The sequence below is a fragment of the Amia ocellicauda genome, chromosome 15, assembly GCF_036373705.1.
Source record: "Amia ocellicauda isolate fAmiCal2 chromosome 15, fAmiCal2.hap1, whole genome shotgun sequence".
NCBI lineage: Eukaryota > Metazoa > Chordata > Actinopteri > Amiiformes > Amiidae > Amia > Amia ocellicauda.
The window spans coordinates 19,203,195-19,227,790 of record NC_089864.1 but is presented as its reverse complement, the minus strand read 5'-3'; the positions used below and the strand labels follow the sequence as shown (position 1 = coordinate 19,227,790).

Here is a 24,596-nt window from a genome sequence, read left to right as displayed (position 1 = left end):
TCCATCTGCAGCTCAAACGTTTTCATAGTTTTGCCAAAGCAGAGTGCTGCTGATCAAATGAACTGTAGTATCGCCTCACAAGCTGTTTGTGTGGAATGTCTTCCAACATTTCATTAATAAGAACATTATGGTAGTACCACAGAGTCAAAATCAATAAAGTCTATTTTGTCTGATTTTATTTAGTTAGACAGTAAAGTCATATAGTAAGGGTAACCGAATGGCACCGAACAAAACCACTTACGGCTAGACCAAATCAGAGCTCTTATGTCTCACATGAAATGAAAAGGTAGCTAATTTCTCATAGGCTACTAATTCATAACTTCAAGTTCACACTACCAACAAACCTCTCTGCCCTGCGAAGGGGATGGAGGAATGTATTGCTAAAGTGGGCAGGTAAAATATATTGTGGATTAATGGTCCCTAATAAAGACACAACATATATATACAACATATATGCATATAAACAATATATATATATATATATATATATATATATATATATATATATATATATATATAAATGAGCACCATAATAACGCCACACAAGTAGAGTCTAGGAAAATGTCCTTTTGATAATTGTGCCATCATAATGTATCGAATCTTTGCCAATAAATTAATTCATTAAAAAAGTGCCTTCCTTAAAAATGGAAGTGTCTGGACTAAAATATTGTTGAAACAAGTTTCACTTCTGCAACAAACATTGCAAATAACCTGAAAGTAATATCCCTCTTGTATCTCGATCTGTGTGTGTGTGTCTTTTGAACGTGAATAGTGGTTTTTGTGCCTAGACGTCGCTCGCTTAAGTGAAGCCCTGTCTCCACCAGGCAATGGCAATGCTGCTTAAAAAAGCGCTAGTTAAAGTGGGCGGCTCTTGCGCCAGGCATAAAAGGGGTTGCGGTTATAAAGTGGTGTTCACTTTGAATTGCTCATTCTAGTTAGTGTAGCCTTGCCATTGATTTCAGTGAACCCTGGATATTTAGCATGTTACAGGTCTGCTTTTTACCCCCAAGTCTGGACTCTTTTGCCGATAAACCTTGGATATGCGCAAGCGGAATTATGAGAACCCTTTCCCTCCCATCTGAAGTCAGATAAAATAGGGTTTTGCTTACTTTGGATTAACTCTTCTCTTTCCTTATGAAGAAGGCAAAAGTAAGTGGCTTTGCACAGTTTGCAATTGTGCATCTTTTCCTATTGCACATTTAATCGCAGTTATATAACAGCAACTCGGCTATGTTTTGCTGTGAATGCTACAGAGTAACCCTTCTGCATGTGGTGTCACCATTTCCATGCCTTGTGAATGAGACTTAACTTCAAAATGCCTCTGCGTGCAAATCGAGTACCATCGATATACTGTTACAGGACAGATAGGTTTAGCATTAGTATGAACCAGAACAACCGATTGCTAAAATCGGTTCTCATTTCCCTTATTGTTGTGCAAAGTTGTTTACCAAGAAATGCAACATGCTTGTCTGCGAAGTGTTTTGCTGAGACATTGACTGGCATCCCCCCCCCCTGTTGCAATGGATGGGCTTTTACTACTACTGTTACTAGTATTACTACTAATACTAATAATAATGCATACAAATATATTTAAAAATCCTCATGCGTTTTCAGCTTTTACATTTAGCCTATGGGGGAGGAAGTTTCTTCAGTGTAATGATGGTTGTGTAGTAATAAAAGTGGAAAAAACTGCGTACATTTTCTAATCATGAATGAATGTCTGATCATCATTATTTGATCTTACAGGATCAGATATTGAAGTAAACAGCAACTATAGGTGAACATCTCTTTAGCCTGAAACCTTAGCACGTTATATATATATATGCGCATTGCAGTGATGTTTAACTAGAAACTTGATGTAGAGGTGCATATGCATTGTAAGGGTTTATATATATTCCACATTGATTACATCAGCAATCATATTTCTCATTTGTACAGCTGACTTATTTGGATCATGTTTACGTGTACTAATGAAATGTATCCCCTACTGAGCTGGACGTATTTCAGGGAAAGCCCATTGCCTCGGCTATTCAAATAATATACAAACGCGTACGAGGTCTCAATATGGAGAAGAAACTGTGTGAAAGATTGTTCAGTGGTTCTTGAAGGATTTGCAAATGTTTCAAAGTATTTCTATTGGTCTGTGAGTTGTGTAACAGCAACGTGTTTCACTTTTACCATCCATTTCGCCTCTTCTTCTTTGGTTTTGGCTCTTTTACTGTACACGACTGAAGACATTTGATCCAGTAATCCTCTATTCAGTAGACTATAAATAAAAGTGTCTGTTTATAGTGTGTATATGTTTGTGCATAGCCATGGCTTGCAGATAATAATTTAGAACTGAACCTTACAATGGAGGCCCTAAGGTTGTGAAAGCAAAGATAATTGAAAGCAGGTGCTACAGGAGCTTAAAGTTTAACTAGGTTTTATGTCTTGTGAGACACCATTCAGTCAAATGTGCAATTGGAGAAATGTCAAGATTGAATGGGACTAAATTGCAGCACTGTTTTGTGAAACCATAAAGAAGGCTTGCAGTGTATCCATCTTAATATATAGGAGATAGTAACATTGACACACACACACACATATATATATATATATATATATATATATATATATATATATATATATATAAAACCTACCTTTATTAGATGTAACCTGGATATCTTACTGATATTACCTGATTTAAATGTGTGTGTAATATTTTATGTTGTATTTGATATATTTAGTTGAATCACTAAAGTTGTGAGGAAAGCCTAGTGAACTGTAAAGGTATTGCTTGAAACTGGCATGGAATTGCCAGTGAGATTGCCAAAATATATAGTCAGTTGTAAACGTGAGCAATCGTGGCAAGTTATGGCAATTTTAAAATATTTGTTTCATTTGGGTCTATTGTATTCTGTGTATTTACTATTATATTGCTTAGCAGACACCCATACCCAGGGCAATTTACAGTTTACATAAAATATATACATCTGAAGAAACATAATACAGTAAGAGCAAGAAAATTCAGCATTTAATTTGAGTATCAGAGAAAATACAAAATACAGAGCATGATTTTATTTAAGGGTAGTTCAAGTAAAGGCACATAAAAGGTCTTATCAGTGTGTGGTCAAAGCAGGCAGAATTACCATTAGTAGAGGTACAGGTGTGATTAAGGTAATCTGAAGAAAAAGTACAGGTATAATTAACTGGACCAATTAAGTGGGAACTATAAAGTACATTAAAGTGTGAGTGCCATTTTGTGCCAATATCCCTCACACTCTATTCAAAAAGTGCTCAACTTTGTAGGTCACATTTAATTCAAAACAGTGGTCAAATCCAAACTGTGTCCCCCTTTTAAATCAGGGATAATAATGATAATAATTTGTTTAAATAATTCTGAGGAAATAGCATGTGAGACAATTGTTTTATTTCCATCATGGCATTCCATTAACATTGTATGGAAGCTACCATTTATTTACAAATTAATGGCGTTGCTTCTATGGTTACATTTTCAGGATTGCAGGATGAGTCCCAAAGCCATGACCTATGAGTTTCAACCAAGGTGGGCTAGTTAAAGACTAACTGGGTGTCCCCTGGTGACACAGAAAAATTGGCCTTGTGCCATAGTCACTGGCTGTGTACAGTCAGCTGTGGGAAACCCTGCCTTATTCAGTCAGGCGCCAACCGGACTGGGATTCAGGACAGAGAGAGCTGTGTCCTGTCACTCAGTTGACATGCAAGTTGTCCTGTTTATGTATTTTTCGTTTTCTTTACAAAAGACTAGCCACACAACCCAAACCTTTAAGGATGAATACGTGGTGATACGGGTCATGTCCAAGAAGAAATGGAAATTCCTAATTAAAATGCCATCAAAATCTGCTTTGGGTAATGTCACATACATTAGTTACATTTTGAGAGGTCAAGTTCACCGAGATTCAGAGCATGTGCAAATTCTGGATGACAACATGTCTAATAACTTATGTTTAATAACTTAGGCTACTTAACATTTTTTAAGATGGATGAAAGCATCATGTTTTTTGCATTATGATTCATTATATCTTTTTGGAATTGTAAATTAAGAATATCCAAACCTCTTGGAGACCTTCTTGGCACTATAGCAGACTCTTCTGGCCATTAAGGGAAGCCAATATCCCTCAAACATTTATAAATCCACCCTTGTTGCTCCTATACAAGTACAAAAAGAGATTGCATCTTTTCAAACAATGCAAGGACACATCAGCCACATTCACTCCTGTGCTTTTAACCTTTGTATGGATGAGAGGGCTTTTAGTGACAAGGAAGAGAAGGGCTAGATATGAATATGGTCTTAGTTTAAGCTCTGACTCTAGCAGAGTGACTTTGAACACATACATAACTCCAAGTTCTCTGTCTTTAGGACGATGTGTAAAAACAAAATATTTTTTTTTAGCAGATGTAGCTGCTAATTTATCATGTTCCCTATATTCTCTGTAAGTCATTTGAGATAAGTGTGTGCTAACTTAATATCCATAAATTAATTTTAGTGATGGCTATATACAGCTCTGGAAAAAAATAAGACCATAACATTGATTTCTGAACTTGGAGTGGTCTCTTAATTTTTTGCAAAGCTGTATGTACAGTTAAATCAAGGTTTGGTATAGTATGTCTAGGGCTCTGTTTTTTCTATTTGCCAAATTCAATACATATGACTTGTAATGTCCTCTTAATAGCCTTTTCCCAGCAATATCAGGGTCAATTATTTTCCGAAAGCAAAGAAGCTGAACCATTGCAAATATTTGTACAAAGCCCAAGCAGAAAACACCTGACACAAGCAATCTAACAAGTCTATACTTTACCCATCAAGTTGCCACCTGAGGCACACATAACATCATGGGACACTTGGGTTTCTGGAATATCATGCACATTTCACCAAACACTGTAGGAATCTTCAGAAATTGCTTACTGATGTGAGAAGTTTAAAATTAGTTTGCATTAAAGCTGAAGAATTATTTCCCAATTAAACATGAAAGATATTTGTCAGTATTTACCAATTCTGTAGCTGCTGAACAAAGTGTTTCTTCTCATGGCCAAGTTTTTACAGAATCTCTGACAGAAGGCAGGGTTAACCAACTGATGATGCTTTAATTTAATAGGAAAATGTAATGCACGTCAAGTGACTGCTTGTGAACAGCCATGCATTATATTATGGTATCTTTGTAATATGTTACAGTGTTGATGTTTCAAATTCAGTATTTTATATCAATTGTTACAGGAATCTTTTTTTTTTTAATATTCTATTTACAAATTATGTGTTCCTACCAGTTAAAAAAAAAAAAAAGATTTATTGACAGATGTTAACAAATAATATTGGATAGGATATATTAGTAATACAGAGATGCCCCTTTATGTCCCTTTAAACAAATGTCTGTGGTTTCATTATACAGACTACTTGGCCAGCTGGGGGGAATTAACTGTAGCCTTTAAAAGCAGGTCTCATAAACTGCAGGGCCCTGTATATGACGTACCTCACAATAAATCGTTTCTGAAGACTGTATGTAATCTTATGGTAGTTAATTAGTTAACCGACGTTCCCTTAAAACACAATAGATTACTAAAATGAAGTTCGGTAGACATATACCCCACTTCAAAAACGTCTACTGTCAAATCTTTCTTCTCCAGAACACCCCAACACAGCTCTCTCTCTGTCTGTCTGGAAACCTCCACCTCTATATGCTGGTTTAAAAACAGTAATGAATGTTAGTATAGATCCATATGCTATGATTTGTGGGTAAAGTTTGAAAATGTATACATTACAAGGTAAAGATTATGTACAGATTTTATCAAGTCACTGTCACTGATTTACCCAATGTATAATGGGGGGTGATTCAATTCAGACCGCTTGGAAATTCATTAACAGATTATATAGATTCAATAACATATTATATATATGTACACAAATACATGAAGTAAACTTACTGCCGATAAAGAGGTGATGCAAATCAACATAGTATTGGATTGTTTAACTGACATTAGGTAAAACAATAGTATATTTTTCTTGAAAATAACCTTAAAGAATACATATTACATATTATCAATTGTTTAAAGACTAGCTTTCAGCTATGGAAGCGTTCTAGTCCAAAATACAAAACAATATATATGCTGAAATTGAAAAATTATCGACGTATTGCTTTACTGGATGTTGCGAATTTGTCGTGCCAAAATGAAAAGCAATACACGCGTTGTTAATCAATACAAGCTTATTGGTGTGTCTTATCCCTGCTGAATTGCTTTATAACATTGTAGTATTTTAATGCCACAATTAAATGTAATACTAATGCTTCACATTGCTTAGCAGTGTGATGGTAGTGACTGAATTAAATGCAATACACACATTGCTTTGCAGTGTGTCAGTGTTTTCTTTTATGCGATGGTTCCGCATGAACAGTGCCAAAATTAAATACAATGTGGGGGCGGACACTAGAAGTGATTAACATACGGGGCGGGCTTATAGGCGTGGTTCACCAGGGAATTGAGCTGATTGGCTTTTGGCACTAGAAAGCTTCCATATTCAGCTACCACTGTTATTCCATCTTTAAACCACTATATTTGCATCTTATAATTTGTAGCAAATTACTAGTAATAACATGTCATACCTTGTAACACATAAGCTGTCAACATTTTAGTCTAGCCAGAATGACCAAGGATTGTTTTCTTTATTTATTGCCTGAACATTGCCATAAAACTAATTTGGTGTTAACATTTTTTTCTGAAGACTATAAACCTTTACCTAATTATCAAATCATTGACAAATGTCTTCATCATGAACAGCCTCTGTAAATTAAACCATATGCACTGTGACTGCATTCCATGTGGGAATTGTGTTGCTAATACCAAATGGTGGACGGCTCTGACTCGTTAATTCTCCAACAAACCCATTTTCAACAAGTCAGTTAACTCTATGTAAACAATTATAATAACTAAACCCTGAACTTTACTCTGCAGTTCCACTTCTGTCAGGTCATGGCTTGGTGTTATATGTAGTGTTCAGTTTCATTTATTAAGTAATTGTAATCTCAGATTACTGTATAAATAAACCTATGGTAGCCTGTGGGGCCCACACAGAACTATCCCACTGAATTCTTGAGCCCTGGAGCACCAACGGAGTAGGTAAGATACTGTAAGTTAAATTACTTGGAAGCCCTTAAGAAGGGCAAAGGTTGGTTAATATTTTGGGCCTCAGACGGAGGTTACCAACAGTCAGAATGACGTCATCCTCATCGCCAGAGTATTTTTTTCTTATCTGAGCACATTTTATACGTGTCTGCATCTGATATATAGCATGTGTATATGTAATAGTACAGCAGAAAGATAAACCCGCCTTTTGATTTTTATTATAAATAGTATAATAAATTCAACACCCATTTCAGCAATCGCCCATCTACAAGTTGGATCTACAATTCAAATATTATTACATTAATAACCATGCATACATAATTCCAGAAGGGGAACTTCACTTCTTGTGCCATGTTTTGCCTTTTATTCAATTATGCTTACAGCTTTGGATTACAATGATGTTTATTTATGCTCTGCTATATATTTGAATTGCACTACTGTCAATTTAAATAATCTTGCTAAAAATACTAAAGACCCTAACCAGGGTCTTAGTCAGAGCCCCTCTTACTTTAGCTTCATGACACTCTTTGCCCTCTAGGCATTGACTTGACAGGATCATGTACAGGATCATATCATGATTATAAATTCAAGAACCAAAAGCTTTTCCTTTTGTCTGTTTTTCCAAAACTTTAAAAAGATTATGCATGTTATGTATGTTATCGTTTCGGGAATTGTAAAGCTTGCTTGACGTACTGTGTATTATAATATGCGGTCACAGCTAGCATTCCGTTAAAAACAATACTAGATTTTACTGCATTTTTTGTCTACTTAAAGAGCACTGCAACACCCAGTGGATCTGTATTTGTTTTAGGTTTTCCTGAACCTTCCAAGTGAACTGTTTTATGATGTTATAAAAATATACAATATTCCTGCCAGTTCTACAGAAGATGTGTTTTTCACAGTTCACTCAAATGTAATCTTATCAGAGAACTATGCTCTAACTCTCATGTTGATGTAATATAAGGGTTCCCCATGAATCTCACTGTGCCAGCTGGGTGGCACAAGTCATGGGTATTTTCTCTTTGAATTAAAAACATTTGTTCACTACAGATTTCAGAATACTGCAACAGTTTCAAACTCTGTGTTTCTCAGTCAAAAGAACACACCACTCTCTGGTTTGAAAGTATATTATTCAGAAACTGCTCCTTTACAATCCCTTTGAGGATTAAAGGCTGAAAAAGGGGAAAGGCAGGGATGCTGTATCAGACACCTTCTGACAGCCAGGGTGGGACAGAAGAAGGTCAGCATAGAAGGGAATAGGGATCATGGGAAAACAGCACAGAATCTCTTAAAGTGGTTACTACTTTGAAATTGTATATTGCTAACATTACTGCTCTTATTTTTTTAACAATGTTCATGCATGTTTTACAATTATTTCTATGAAGTTTGGATTACATATGGAAGATTCTTGTTGTAGTGCCAATACTTTAGATGATATTCGAACATTCTTGTTGTTGAAAAATTAAGCATGTAAGTGTTAATGATTTGGGGAAGCACCCTTTTATTACCATTTTGTGTAGCATTGTTGAAGTAAATGTTGTCATACATTTTTCATGTAAGTTATCCACATCAAAGTAAAGGTACTTAACCAGTGAATGAATGATTAATGAATGCAGTAATGCTAATACTTTATGTTTGTTCTGAGAAATTAATGGTCTGTGGTTTTTCCTCTGCTGCACATCACTTTTTCTGGAAAACAGGACTCGGGAGAATTTGGGAATTCCCCTCTTGAACAAATGTTCCTGATTTGAACTGTAGAAATACCCCGATAGACATGTTTGTGGGATGGATAAATATTATACAAAGCAATTGTTCAGTCAATTAAGTAATTCTTAGCTAATTAAATCAATTTAAAATAAATACTTCAAAAATATTCAGATGAGCATGTATTTTAGACTTAGATTACTTCATTGTTAGCAAGTCTCATCATCTGCAATTAGTAAATGTAAACCAATGATGACCACATTCAATGACTGATATATATGGTATTTAGAGTTGTCTGAAACCATTACATGCATGCTGTATGAATTTTTTCTCCTCCTCCTCTCTTGAGGTTTTTTAACCTCATCTGAAAAATGAGTAACAGCTACAATGATCTTTGGCCCAGAGCTTGCTGGTCTGGCATGCTAAGAGGTTCATGCAGGGGCACACGGAAGGACATGGTGCATTGTAAAATCACGTAATGTTTTATGGTAACTATACAAAAAAAGTCACCCTGATGACCTTTCACAAATTCTCTTTATGGTAGCTTACCTTGTAGAAAAATAAAATTATTTCAAATTAATAACAATGTATTCATGACTACATTTTAAATAAAGATAAAAAGTTAAAAAAAAAAAGTTGTCAAACCTCATAGTGTATAGAATTGTTTAATTTAAGCCACACCAACTAAAATACCAAAGGAAAAACTAATAATTACAAAAATGTGTCCATACTGCCAGTTATATAGGTTATTAAATTAAATTAGTCTTTGTGTTTAAATGCAGTAAAAGGAAAAGCTTGCATTTTTGTTTTGTGGGGGTGGGGGACCGAACACGAGTTTGCTGACACAAATTCAATACTCTCTTGGGAATGGATGCTGCTTTTCAGGAACCTTATTATTGAGTTTGATGTCCAACTGTTCAAGGAGGTTTAGGCTTCATTCCGGCCCTTTGGTCACCTCTCTATGTTGTTATATAGCATCAAATTCATAGCATCAGGTCATCCAAATAGCATTATACATTTCCTCATGAAATTAAAACCACAGTTTTGTTTGTTCTGGAATTGATTAATATGGGTGTTTTACATTCACATCCTCCTGTTTCCTTTCTATTGGCTTTTAAATGTTTAATATTTAAAATTCTGATATCCTAGTATTCATATTATTATGTTTTATTTCCTGACCTTCTAAGTTTGATTTTGTTTATTTATTTATCTTTTAAGATTAAGAAGTCACCACCCTGGGGGGATGTCCATGATGCGGGGCTTGTTAAATAGGTGGGGTCTAGGGATATAGTCACGCAATACTGGGATATGGAGTCCTGACAGCAGGGGGAAAGTCGTTTTGCCAGCTAGGGGCAAGCGTGGAAAAAAAGGTGAGCAAGGAGAGGCAAAGTCAGTATTCTGGTGCAAGAGGACTGGAGAGGTGTGGAAGGAGTGGTAGATGAAGAAGGTGGAATGCTAGGTGAACATCAAAGTCTAACATTGAATGTGAACCGAAATCAGGAGCCAGTGGAGGGTGCGGAGCAGTGGAGTAGTGTATGTAAATCATGACAGAGAGACACCAGACAAACCGCAGAGTTCTGGATGAGCTTGAGCGGCGGGTAGTAGTTGCAGGCAGGCCGGCCAGGAGGGAGTTGCAGTAGTCCAGGTGGGAGAGGACCAGTGACTGGACGAGTTGAGTAGTTGGTGAGGAAGGGACGGATTTGGCGTATGTTGCTCAGGAAGAATCTGCAGGTGCATGTCAGGGAGGAAGAGGGAGAGAGTGTCGTAGATTCCAAGGGAATTGAGATGGAAAGATCAGCAGAAAGTAAGGAGGAGGAGGAAAAAAAGATCAGATTTAGAGAGGTTGATCTTGAGCTGATGCGAGTGCATAGGAAATAGCAGACAGACAGGAAGAGATATGAGAGGGCACGTGGGGATCAGAAGAGGGAAAAGACAAGAAGATCTGGGCATCATCTGCATAGAAATGGTAGGAGAATCCATGGTATGTGCTGAGGGCCTCAGTGAGAGTGTGTAGAGAGAGAACCGAAGGGGGCCCAGGATGGAGCCTTGGGGCACACCTATGAGGAGAGGTTGTGGTGCAGATGAACCAGGTGAGAGCAACTCCAGAGATTCCAAGGTCAGCAAGAGAGGAGAGGAGGATGGACTGGGGGATGGTGTTGAAGGCTGCTGAGATTAAGGAGGATCAGGACAGTGGAGAGGGAGTCTGTGACCACTAGGAGAGCACTTTCTTTGAAGCCGGATTGCAGAGGGTCAAAGAGTGAATGATGGGATGGAAATGCAGGGAGCTGAACAGCCCACTGGAGGGTCTTTGAGAGGAAAGGGAGAAGGGAGACAGGGCGGTAATTCTGAGGAGAAGCAAAGGGTTGCGGGTATGTTTTTTTGAGTAGAGGGTCACAGACAGGGATATAAATGCATTTGAGCCTATAATAGAATGAATAATAAAATTAATGGCCTACCACTTTCCAACAACTTTGAAGTAGAGCAAGAAACAGTCATCGTAGATCATTAAGACTTGTCTGTCTGAAACCAACAAACAACTTTTGATGTACATGTTGGAACAGTTCTATAATGCCAGCTACACTGGAATGTGTATGTTGCCAGGACGTGCACCTTATCAAAGACAGACGTCCAACAGATGTAGATGCTGGATAGGATTGATTTCAAGTACTGGTATATGTAAAAGAGTTTCACTAGCTATTTCAATGTAGCTTTTTATAAAATGTTTATAGTCGTTGAATACACGTGGGCAAAAAACATTAAAGTCACGTATTTTTGTTTTATACAACAATTCTCTAATATCTCATTAATACACATCTACAATAATTATTTGGTATTTGGTAAAACAACTTTTAAAATCCTAATCAGTACATAAATCTGTCATTTTGTACACAATGCATGACATTTTTGATAGAAAATGGCAGTAAAAATTACATGAACAATCGTTTAGTTCAGAGACTGATTTATTGACATAATATGTGTCTGAATTGTAAGCAGTGTTAAAATACACATCATTGCAATACATTTCCTGTATACACTAACAAAAATACAGACTTTATGGGGTGATTTTCTCATCAGGAATAGAAATGTCCTGAAGGAATTTTAATTCAGATTTCCAGGACTGGGGCAGCTGTGTGATCTTGTGTGTTTAAATCTGGTACTGATATTCTTCAAATAAATGTTTCTGCGTTAAGATTCTTAATGGTGTGTGCAATAGATTCAGTAGCACAAATGCTGAGAGAGCTTGTAATTAGATTTATAAAAAATGCCATGTCTTATCTCAAATGACCTGACTTCTTATCATCAAGGTTCCTAGAATTTTTTTTTTTTTTTTTTTGCAGAAAATCCCCTGATTTTTAGTTTTGCTGGAATTTTAGTTTTCTTACTTTTATTGTTTTTTCTTTGAACCTTTGAACTTCGCTGATAATGCATTTTGAATGTTAACACAGTGAAATGTCTGCATTGTGTGAGACATCCTCACTGTGATCAGAGCCAAAATATACTTTAATAAATTAATAAACTAGGGGTCCTTTTCTGTTCTAAATGCTGATGTCTAACAGACTGAAATGTGACTGAATGAAGGCTGCAGCTCTATTTCAGTGGCAAACAAAATGCTGATGACAGTGAAGACTAAAGTAAGGATAACATTTAAATGCCATTTTCACTTCCATTTCTGTTTGTACATAAAACATGGTGCTTCCCCCACCAAAGGGCTTTAGTGAATGCTGTTTGTTGTTTTTGTTATATTAAGGTGATATAGCCTGTTTAAATTTTGCTAATGGTGCTCTATGGGCTCCAACCTTGATTAGAATGCTTAATATTTGAATAAAAATCATGTTGATTAACTCAATATATTGTGTTTGTGTATATTTTGGTTAGGAATACTTAATTTTAATGTTATATTTTAATTGCGGAAAAATATAGATTTAAAAAAAATTAATTAGACTTATTTTTGCGGTTTAGAAATAAACATAGAGCTTCCAGTTTGTTATTTCCTGCTGCCTACAGTGCATTGTTTTGCTATATTGTTGATAAACCCGGCTTACACTGTTGTTTTTATATGTATTATTGAACACAATTGCAAGCTTTCGTGCAGTTATTAAAATGTCATGTCTGGATTTAAGAATGAAATGTTTTAATTTGTGGAAATTTTCTCTGTCCTGTTTTTTTAAGTGGTGTCTGGCAAACAGACGTACAAGAACAGTATACAAAAAACAGCCTTTTAAAAAGAAATAACATTTACTGTTTAACACAAGCAGAAAACAGCATATTGCAAACTCATATTTATGTATGTTGCACTAAGGGGGTAAATTTGAAAATTACCATCAATAAATACATTAAATCCATATTATTTTTAATTACAAAAGTACATTATTATTGTTATCAGTAGTAGTAGTAGTAGTAGTAATAAACAATATCCAAATGTTGTTTCTGCTGCTTCTATGTAGGAGTCTAAATGGACACCATTAGGTATATTATGGCAGTAAAAATTAAATGTGGGTGTACACTTAGGGCTAGGCTTAAGACTTAGGCTTTTCTCAATTTTATATAGTAAGCTTAGATGTTGTAGCCCACAGTGCTGAAAATTACGTGTGGGACGCATTTCTAGTTTCTTCTACCTGATTTAGTTTTTCTATTTAAATGTATTCATAAACTTGTTAATGCCATTATTTATGTATTGTTTTATTGATAATTTAAGAGTTTATTCATGTTTTTTATTTTAATATAACATGCATTTTAGCTATATAAAAAAGCCTAATTATGAGCAGAAATTAGGCAATTAAAAAAAAGTTTGCAAAAATGATTGTGTATTTAATATTAGATACAGGTCAGTAGCATTTGATAGTTAATGTGATATTTTTGAATGACTCGAGCAAGAGAGGTAAAACATATAATTAAAACTAATAATTATAGGTTCTGTTTTTCGCCTGAAAAGGTATCTGTACCAACAAAATTGGGTGGCCAATAAAAGCACACTACTGTGCCAATAAATGTAAAGGAATCCAAAAAAACCTGAAAGACATAACTAATTAATTCTGAAATCTTTGTGATAAAGGGACATAATATAATAAAAAAAAGTATTTTTCTTCAAACATAGGTTAGAACCAGAAATCTGTAAAAGATGTTGTCAGAGATAAGAGAAGTTGATTATATTATTTTCCTCTATGCATATTTCATTCTAATGAAAATATTGAAAACAAAATGTACCTGTCTTTCTACCTCACATAATACATTGAATGCATAATAACGATAGTTGTTTATAGTTGTATATAGAATAACCAAGTTCATATAATAGTCCAGTATGGGTACAACAGACAGTTTTCCAAGTGAGACCCCACACAAAATACTACTTTATCACAAATACTACTACTATCTCTATATACATAGCACAGACATATGCATATGTTTTACTTTTACTTTACATTTTTTTTTTTTTTTGCTGGAAGTGTTGGCTGCTGAGGTTGGTTTCTTGTTAGAATTCAAAGATTTTTACGGAAAATGTGTTATCTGTCTTTTTTGCTGTTTGTTTATTATATTTTGGTATTTTTGATTAAAGAGAAACACCCTATCCATCTCTCTCTTCATGCCGATGATTTTAGGGTAATTATCTTCTAATTGAAGTCATTTAGGATTGTCAGCAGTTGTTTGCAACTAGAAATAAAACTTTATATTGTCAAAAAACTTTTTTATATCCTCTCTCCTGTGTATAGTAATCAATCATAGCTGCTGTATATTTGGCAAAAATATGTGTCCAGATTAAAGCAAAGCCTCAATCCTCCCGTCACATTCCAACCCAGCCCCAATGGCAGCTTTCCAGGGGCTAGAAACAAGAAACCTGTGGCAGAAAGAAAGCAGGAGTCCAGGAAAACATTTGGAATTTGCAACATGTGGGTAGGTCGAGGATGTGATTTAATCCAGGCTATGGTACATCTATGATTGCCGAATCATTAAAATAGTATATTTATGGCAATCCATGAAAGATGATTATATTTCTGGGAATCCTATTTAAACCAATGTACTGTACAGAACTGTTGCTTTTTATTGTCTTGATGTGTTTTATGTTGGGTTAAAGATTCCATGATGCCTGAATGTAAGTTATAAAAGTAATTTAGTAACTGTGAGATTTATTTTCACGTTTGGTAAAAGGCAACAAAAATCAACTTGTTGTTGCAGCAGAGTTGGTATTTGAGTGCTCTGTGAAACAATGATTTAGCATAGGTACCCAATAATAAACTTTTACAATTTAGGGAACCCCCAATATATGGTTTAGTACAGTGGCCCTGATCATGCAGTTTAGAAAGCATGTTTCTGCATCATGAATGTGTTATTTGGTGTGTTTTCGTAGGGAAGAATCCCCTTATGTCCTGGCACACAAATGACCTCCTCTTAATCAGATGAAGATGCATAAGAGTGTTACAACTTTCCCTAAAGCGGAATAGACTATAACATCACCACTGTATAGTATTACACTAGAACATAAAGATTGTGACCAGACCTCAGTATAACCTATAAAAAGTATATAAGATTATATAATACATTTAAGTGTTATGTGGGTTCATGTGAACAAACGTTTGCTCCTATGATAACAAGCCATATGTATATCAAAGGGACAGTACATAAAAAATCTGGAATGACGAAAAATAGTTCTACTACACACAGTGCCTATCGAACGTCTAACACCCTTGAATGTTTTTCACATTTTGAAGTGCCTCAGACTTTCATGCAGTTAAATGAAGTTTTTTTCCATACTCTACACTGTTAAGGAGAAAAACATTTTTATTGGGAAAATATATATATTAAAAATGCACACATGGGCCATACAAGGATATTTACTCCTTTACGTTCCCTAGCCACCCCAGTGTAGTATTGGCTGTGTGTTTCTGGTCATTGTCATTCTGAAAGGTAAACTTCTGTCCCAGTTTCAGCTTTCTTGCAGAGGGCAGCAGGTTTTCCTCAGGGATCTTTCTGTACTTTTCTCCATTTCATTTTCCCTTCTATCCTGCCAAGTGCCCCATTCCCTGCTGGTGAGAAACATCCTCATAACATGATACTATACCACCATGCTTCACAGTGTTGTTGTGTTGTCGCTGTGATAGGTTTATGCTAAAACATTACGCTTTGCATTACGTTATGCTGCCCTTTGCTGTGGACGGTAAATTTATTAGTAAAATGTCCCTTGTAGTTTAGTTCAAAATGCACCCATCAGCTTATAATTAATGCACATGAATTATAAAGAATTAAATTAAATTAAAGAATGTCGCTTCATCATAGATATGCTTTGTGTTTGCATAAGATGCATCTTACTCATATATTTCCTTTGGTGAATGAGACTATTTGTCTGTTCACTTTTTTATTTTTTTATTCCTCAAGAAAGCAGTTGGTTTTCACAGTAATAAATTGAAAATCATGGATTCATTTTTGAAATTAGCCACACAAGGGCAAAATACAGGTTTTAGCATAGAATTTGTGGAAAACATTTGCTCATTCATGCCAAACACATTGATGGAATGACAGTTCAAGGTTTAACTCAATTCAATCTGGAAACTTTAATTTTTCCTCAAGACAGGTTTAGAGTTCTGATGTGCCTAAGGATATACAGTAATTGGTAACACTTTACAATAAAAGGCTCCAGATTAACAACATGCACTTCCACTGAGATATGATATTGATCATATGTATAAACAAGGTGCAATTTGTCTAATAAACAAATAATAAAAGACAGAAGCTGTGCAAATGACACTTTCTAAGCTCACTGCAAATATGACATGCATAATTACTGTATGAACAATCTAAAGCAATGTCCTGTATGGTTATGGTAACATCACAACCGATTTGTCAGGGAACCTAATCAAGATGGAAAGATGAGTAACAATGTCTGGAAAAACAAGAAAGTGTTGCAGTGTTGCAGCATTTTAAAAAGAAATAACATTTACTGTTTAACACTAGCAGAAAACAGCATATTGCAAACCCATATTTATGTATGTTGCACTAAGTGTTGCAGTTCAGATTCAGTGGCTAAGGTCAATCAACAATTTTTCATGTGCTTTCCCACGTTGCTGTGATCCATGTGTCCACCAAGTCAATGAAAACTGTTAGTACTGCTCATAAGTAAAGTGAAATACAAAAAGCAGTGATTATTTTCCTGGTCACAGATGCAGCAGAGGTTTTAATTTGGTCTGACCCCAGATCATATGACAGCAGCAAAATGAAGTGATGGCATATCTGCTACATTCTAACATTACATACATGATACCATAGTGCAGCCATATTGTTGTTTTCTTGATGGTTGGTCATCCACATCTGTGATAGATCATATAAAATTTCCCATCATTTGGAATCCCTAAACTAGAAATAGACTTGGCACATTCCATAGGAATTTAATTGAGTGAATCAGAAGCACACTTCCTGCATGGTGTTGGATAAAGGGTTCCTAATTTATAGTATACGTTCTAGAAAACAAACGTGCCTGACCACGAACATCTCTGTACAGTTACAATAAGTTTTTGAATGACGGAGGTTCCACCAAGACGCTGCGTTATATACCAACCATCAGCCAAGACAGTCAATTAGAAAGCTGTTTGTTGAATCTTATAAAAAAACATTCCGCATGCAGTAAAACAAATCATAGATATTATTTTGCAGATTTTTCTGTCACGAAAAATAGAAAAATGTCAAGAAAGCTATGTTTTCAGTATGTATAAATGATGTCTGTGCATGTAAAGATCACATTCTAGTCAATAATTATTTATTTAAAGGAGATATAATAGTATTTTGTCTGTCTGCCTCCTTGAATTACTGTGTGTGAATGAGCACAACATTATTAGAACAGTAAAATATGAGAAAGGGCCATTCATAGGGACAAAGCTTCTGCCATCTTTTGGTGCCAGGTGAATGTCAAAACAACACAGCAAAACACTTTTAAAGAGTATCATGTTAGCAAGGAAAAGATTACTCAGCATTCAATTGCAAAATATAATGTGACAAAACATTTCTTACTTTGCGAACATTTCATATTAAAACTAAGGCACCCATATGTCACAAATGCTGTTTGTTTTTGTTTTTTTCATATTTAACAAAGATGACTAGATACACAGACTTGAATAAGCTAGGTTAGCTTATTCAGGGTAACTTTGTGAATAAATGCTTACAATTTGTCGGAAAAAACTGTACACTGAATAGGCTGAGATTAGGTCCTGGGAAAAGAAAGGATGTCTACCCCCATGGGCACGTCAAAGCAGTCAAAGGAGACAGTTATGCTAGATATCAGAGGAAAGAAACTAGTATTATATTATGTTCAGTCATAACTGGAGTGAAAAGAAATGCAACTTAGCAAATTCAATTGACTATATTTTCCAAACAGTACTATTGAATTCTGTACCTGTCTAAGAAACCTTTTTTTTTCCTATGGCCAGAGAGCTTAGTTTATTTTCTTCTGCTCTTTCCTTAGTTACGTTTTCTGTTTCTTTATTTTGTGTTTCTTTATTTACCGACAGCTTACTTGGCTTGAACTCTTGTCCTCGATTTAGGTCTAAAGGGAAGAGCTCACAGGGATAAAAGCTGTATATAGTGATTACCTTGCTAATCTTCTAATTACATGTCTAAACCAGGCTTTGGCAGTTGATCTACCACAGGCCCCTGTTATAGTGGCTCAATGAAATTGCCAAATAAACCAGATTCACAGCTGAACTCTTCAGACTTGCCAATTACTTGATCTTGTAATTTTTACTATAATATCTCTTACCTCAAGATTGCTCACACTCCTAGCTAGTTATCCAACTGTAGGAAAACATTCTATAATTATAATCTGTCAATTAATTTTATATGCACATATGGTGTGATTGAAAGCATCATTTACTAATGCACATGTATAAAAGAAGACACTTAGGTGCAGATTAAATATAGATTTGATTAATCAGCCAATCACAAAGCCCAGTATATAATGGCAGGTTTCCATTTAGCAGCAGCAAAAAGCCGCTGGCAAACCAAATTTGTGAATTTTCTACTGGGCCAAACGTTTTGTAGTTGCAAACACAAACCGCTGTCAGTCTTTATGGGTTTCAGTGAGTCAAAATTGAGCAATCCTGCTGCAGGTCAAATTGTTTCAAAAGAATACAAAAAAACATAGCTGATTTGCTACTGTTTAATTAATCTATAATGATGCAGAAGTACTTTCAGAATCAATCAGAAACAGAAACGGAGAAGTGAGAAAGGCATTAATCTAACTTGGTGGTTATTTAGAAACCACATATTTAAAAATGATGAAAAATAAACCACAGCACTTTTGCTATGCATTGCCAGACCTAAGTGCCATGACCATGCACAGTTTTGCACATGCAAATCTTTGTTTTTTAAGAAACCTTATCTTTTTTCAAAAACATATTAGGGAAATACTTGTATGTTGCTTCATATCTGCCAAAAAAGTTTTTATTCATAATAATTTAGCTATTACTATTAAAATATTTTTAAATACAGCACATAAAAGTGTATTTTCCATAATGTTATTGCACTATATATGTATGCATCATACCTTGTCTTTTTTCTAACTTTAATGATCTTCTATCTTAAGTTCTTCTTCAAAACACATTTGTTATTTCTAATTATTACATGCATGTGTTTCCACAGATTTGGATAACCACTTGTATCTGCTGTTTATTGTTTTGCATCACTTTTGTGGAGCGTTCATGTGGATTGGGAAGCCCTATAACTGATGATGTTAAAGTAATTCCTTTACTGGTAAGATCTTGTAGGATACTCTTAAAAGGCTTGGATTCAAATTGAAATGGCAATCTGTTAAATGTAGATATGTTAAGGGTAATTATTCTTTATTTGTACAATGTGAGACATATGTGTTGACAAAAGATAAAAATAAAACAGAAGATACAATAAAAAAACGTACAGGTACAAGCACATACAAATAAATACACATAAATGTGTCAGAAAGGTAATTTTTGGGACGGTGAATAATTACAGTTATGTTATTTCATATTTCAGAGGTTAAGGTGATTGTTATCTTTCAGCACAATTAAAATGCTGTACTATGGACCAAACCTTTGACCCATATGTCAATATGACAGTTTCCAATTCAAATACATAATGGTGGCTTTTTATTTGACAGAGGATTCTTTGTTTTACATAATATTGTTATTTTTTTTACAGAAACAGAATATACCAAAAGATTACACGATTCATATACAGTATATCCAGAAATCTAACGAAGTGGTAAGTCATGTATAAGTTATATACAAATTTGACAATAAAATGCAAAATTGTTAATTAGCAAAAATGCATGTATATATAGTTAAATGTTTGTATCTATTATGTTATGTTAATATTATTTATTTTTATAAATATGATTATTACTGATTGAAATGCATGTCAAAGAAGGAATTTAGTTAGATGGCAAAACGTGTTTTCTGAGTTTCCGGTTTATATTTCCTCTGTTGCAGAATGGCATGTGCTGGGTGCTGGTTAATTTATATAATGTGGAGCAGAGTTTAATTAACCTTACTGCAAAGTTTGGCAACATCTCTTCCAACAAAGATAACATTACACGTCTTATTCTTATGATGGAGAATATGCGTATGGATAAAGAACTGGTATGTTTTTTTGTTTGTTCCTTTATTTTTCCAGTTTGATTGCACACCTTTTTATTTTGGATAGATACTTGTTTTGAGTAACAAATGGCACTCACTCCCAGGTGCTTATGTTGCTATATGATTTCTGTTCTGTCATGTTTCTGCATTTTACCAAACGTAATGTGTGGTGTGCATTGATATTGTTGGGACCTCTTGAAAAAAACTGCAGCTTGATACCTTTGATAATCTAATATTTTTTTATCTCCTGTTTTTTGTAATAAGGATTACACAATGCAACGCTTTTCCTGCCATTACAAGGAAGAAATATGGAAGACACACTTGTACTTTGACTACATAAAAGAAATCATAGATACTTATAAGCCTGGAGATGATCCAGATTGCAATCCCCCTCCTTGCCCTACAACCACAACAGAAATGGTCACAACAGGTAATGTTATTGTCATTAAGCTTTCTTTAAAAAGTTAGTTAGTCATATATTCATTTAAATGAACATTACATTATTTATCCATAGCACATGCATTGTTGGCGAATACTCAAGACACACCTGTTCAGACTATACTTTTGTTATATTGCATTTTATAATCACTATGCTTAACACTTACTTACATTGTTAGTTTTACTGTGATTTCTCTTTTGCCCCACCCCCACCCTTAGCACATACCTAGGACTTTACTGCATCATGTCTGCACTTGTTACCTTTTTGAACTAGGATGTATGCTTTGTATTTTATATTAACTGTGCTTTTACACTTAAATTGTACTTTGTATTAATGCCTACATTTCATTTTGTATTGAATTGTATTTCTGCACTTTTGTAATGCTTGTGTAGACTGTAGACTGTGTAGGCGCCTACCAATAAATAAATAATAATAATAAATCATTAACTAATTACCATAATGCAATAAATAGAGCTATCAAAGCAACATTTACTGCAACAACTGCGCTTCTAACAGGACATGGCCGACATGACAACAGTTGAAGTGACTGACAGGTTGATTTAAAAGACTATATATTGAATTTGAATTCACCAAATAATCCTGATTTTTCAAATTGTTGAAGACCTCTAATAGCAAACAGTGGGGTTCCCAAACATTTACAATTATATATTATTATTTATTGAGGTTTCCACAATTTAAATTCAGGAACAATGTGAACAATGTAAAGGAAATGTACAGACGTGTTAAACATAGGACTTTACAAGGTTATAGGGCATCTAATATTAATATTTCAAAATACAGATCTCTTGTGAATGGGACAATATGACCCTATGGATATGTTGAAGACCTGTTTTCCTGCTACCATGGAACTAATTATGATTGAAATTAATTCAGACATAAAAAAAGTCTGAGAAGTAACACATACTGCTAACGTGGTATTTTCTACACACAAAATCCTCAAAAGTATAAAGTTGTTTCCTGAATGTTTCCTTTTGTATATTTATTCCTTTAATGTGCTGTACATTTAAACTCTATATAGGTAATTTAAGCTTCTTTGTATCTCCAAAATAATTGACATTTATGTTTTAGTCCTTAACTTATATTTCTCAAAGATAAAGTATTTGCCAGTGTTCATATATTTAATCCTACTGGCGTTTCTTCAGAATAACAAAACTGAATCCAAATGTCCTCTGTAGACTCTTGCAAACAAGAAAGCACTAAGCCCTCTTTGTTAATGTGCAGATTATACAGCACCCTTCAGATCTTCCACAGTACAAGCACTTTTAATAGACTTCAGATCTATCTTTTGTAAGCGGGAAAGAAAAGGAGCTCATGACGAGCATTTACTGTCTCACAATAAACTGTTTTCATCACTGTACACTAATACCCCACCCTTGTGTGCAGGATCCCTTACCAGCTCTACAAAAGTGACTGTAACAATGAGAACAACAGCGAGTAAATCTGCTACTGACTGCACTCACAGTAAGTACATGGTTTCGGGGGGGCAGAACCGGGCAAAGTGATTTTCTTTTGCGTCACTGAACATTCACGCTGTGTACATTCAAGGTGTATTCTGTGTTTGCTTTTCGTGGATCTAGGATTTGTTACCAGAAATCTATGTCTTTTGAATGTTATATACTCATTCAGCAAAAATACATTCTGAACTGATCCAATTGGATATTTATCAACACCTTCAGGGCAGATGCATTGCTACAACAACATTGTCATTTCAAAACTAAATATATACATGCTGTTATATCCCTTTTTTTTGTCAGAGAAATGTCTACTTATAAATAAAGTACTAAAACCTAATTTGTAATTACAGGGTGGGTCAACAGTTTTGATTTATTCTAGGATATAGTCTAATTGATGTTTATTTTCTTTCTAAACTTCCAAGGTATTTTAGTAAGAACAGTAACACCATGGAGAACAGTGTAGAGATTTAGGCAGGGTGCTCGATTGTATTACCTCTGTTCTGCAGAAAATTTAACTCACATCGGTGGGTGTTTCTGGAGTTGCAAACCACTTTTTTGATTCTCCCAAACACATTACTTTTTCAGTTTGTTTTGTTAGTTTGGGGGTATTTCCAACCACATTGATATCTGTCTTTAAACAGTTGGAATCAAAACCCAGGACTAAACATTTAGTATGTATGTACATTCTTGTTTACAAATTAAAACTTGACTTTTACCATATTTTGTGTTTTCTTTTTCTTTCAAAAAAGATGCAGGTTGTGCCTCAAACAATAAATCTCTCACAACAGGAGACAAAGAAAACAACATCAATTACGTGTACTTGCTACTAATAATTCCATTGTGTGCTGTCGTCTTTTTTGTCTTGTGGAGGGTAAGTCTACTGTCATATTGTAGCAGTATATTGTTTAAATCAAATGTAATTGTGGAACAGTACGTAATTAATTTAACGTTATCGTACATTACAAAGAACATACACATTTAACAAATCTAGCATAACATTAATAATATAGTGAAAAAATGACATTGAAGGTAATTTTAAATAGCCATGGATTTTTTTTTTTTTTACAGGTAAGAAGAAGAAAAAGAATGCGTCTGCCAGAAAATGCAGAAAATACAGAAAGTGGAACATTATTCACAGCACCTGAAGTGAATACAGAAGGCCCCTCGAATGAAAGCACACCGGAAGAGATGTAATATATTCACTATTATATATTTCAATATGATTGGTAAAGTTTTAAGGAAACTAATAATCAAACAGACATAATACCTTTGAACTAAGACAGAGAAATCACTGGCAAATCAGTGACTCGCCTTATTTCCTGAGTTCATACATCGATTTCTCAGTGTAGTCAAAGTCAAACCCTCAATGTAAGAAAACATGAACATCTGGCATTGGGGGAAAAATGATCTCTGTGCTTATTTTTCAACTGAAAGTTACTTCTCTATCCAAAAACACATATAAGCTATAGTTTGAGTAGAAATTCTTAGTGCAAAAGGATTTTCTTTCTGAATTACCCATCACTTAAAAAATGTAATTAAAGTTGATCAAATCAAGTGCCCTAAACTGAATATGACGTCAAATGATTTTAATTTGGTACTTAAATTAGGGACTATCAGATTCTTGTTTTTTTTGACCCATGACTAATATGTTTGAATGTCTAAGTGATTAACCCCTTCAGAATCATTCACCAGTCTGTTTTATAATAGTAAATCACTGAATAATATATTTACAGAAGCAAAAGGTAATCTTGTCAGTAAAGTGACAACAATGAGACTTATTAGAACATGAGTATTCTCTGCCAAGCTCTTTCTTGTAAATGTCTAGACTAAGTCCATATCTCAAAAGATTAATGAAGATAAAGACATACAGTGGAGGAAAAAAGTATTTGATCCCCTGCTGATTTTGTACATTTGCCCACTGACAAAGAAATGATCAGTCTATAATTTTAATTGTAGGTGTATTTTAACAGTGAGAGACAGAATAACAACAAAAAAATCCAGAAAAATGCATTTCAAAAAAGTTATAAATTGATTTGCATGTTAATGAGTGAAATAAGTATTTGACCCCTTCGACTTAGTACTTGGTGGCAAAACCCTTGTTGGCAATCACAGAGGTCAGACGTTTCTTGTAGTTGGCCACCAGGTTTGCACACATCTCAGGAGGGATTTTGTCCCACTCCTCTTTGCAGATCCAATCCAAGTCATTAAGGTTTCGAGGCTGACGTTTGGCAACTCGAACCTTCAGCTCCC

At 34.8% G+C, this 24,596-nt stretch overlaps 1 protein-coding gene across 1 annotated transcript in view; it reads left to right on the top strand.

Annotated features, from left to right (window-relative positions):
• Positions 1-907: 907 nt before the first annotated feature.
• The window catches only part of kitlga (kit ligand a), a 32,025-nt gene continuing 8,336 nt past the window's right edge, over positions 908-24,596 (top strand). The window contains exons 1-8 of the mRNA XM_066723621.1: positions 908-1,149; positions 19,462-19,572; positions 19,996-20,058; positions 20,286-20,435; positions 20,697-20,862; positions 22,276-22,353; positions 23,096-23,217; positions 23,415-23,536. Coding sequence (XP_066579718.1) covers positions 1,135-1,149; positions 19,462-19,572; positions 19,996-20,058; positions 20,286-20,435; positions 20,697-20,862; positions 22,276-22,353; positions 23,096-23,217; positions 23,415-23,536 — 827 coding nt within the window. The 5' untranslated portion in view covers positions 908-1,134. The remainder of the gene's footprint in view (positions 1,150-19,461; positions 19,573-19,995; positions 20,059-20,285; positions 20,436-20,696; positions 20,863-22,275; positions 22,354-23,095; positions 23,218-23,414; positions 23,537-24,596) is intronic.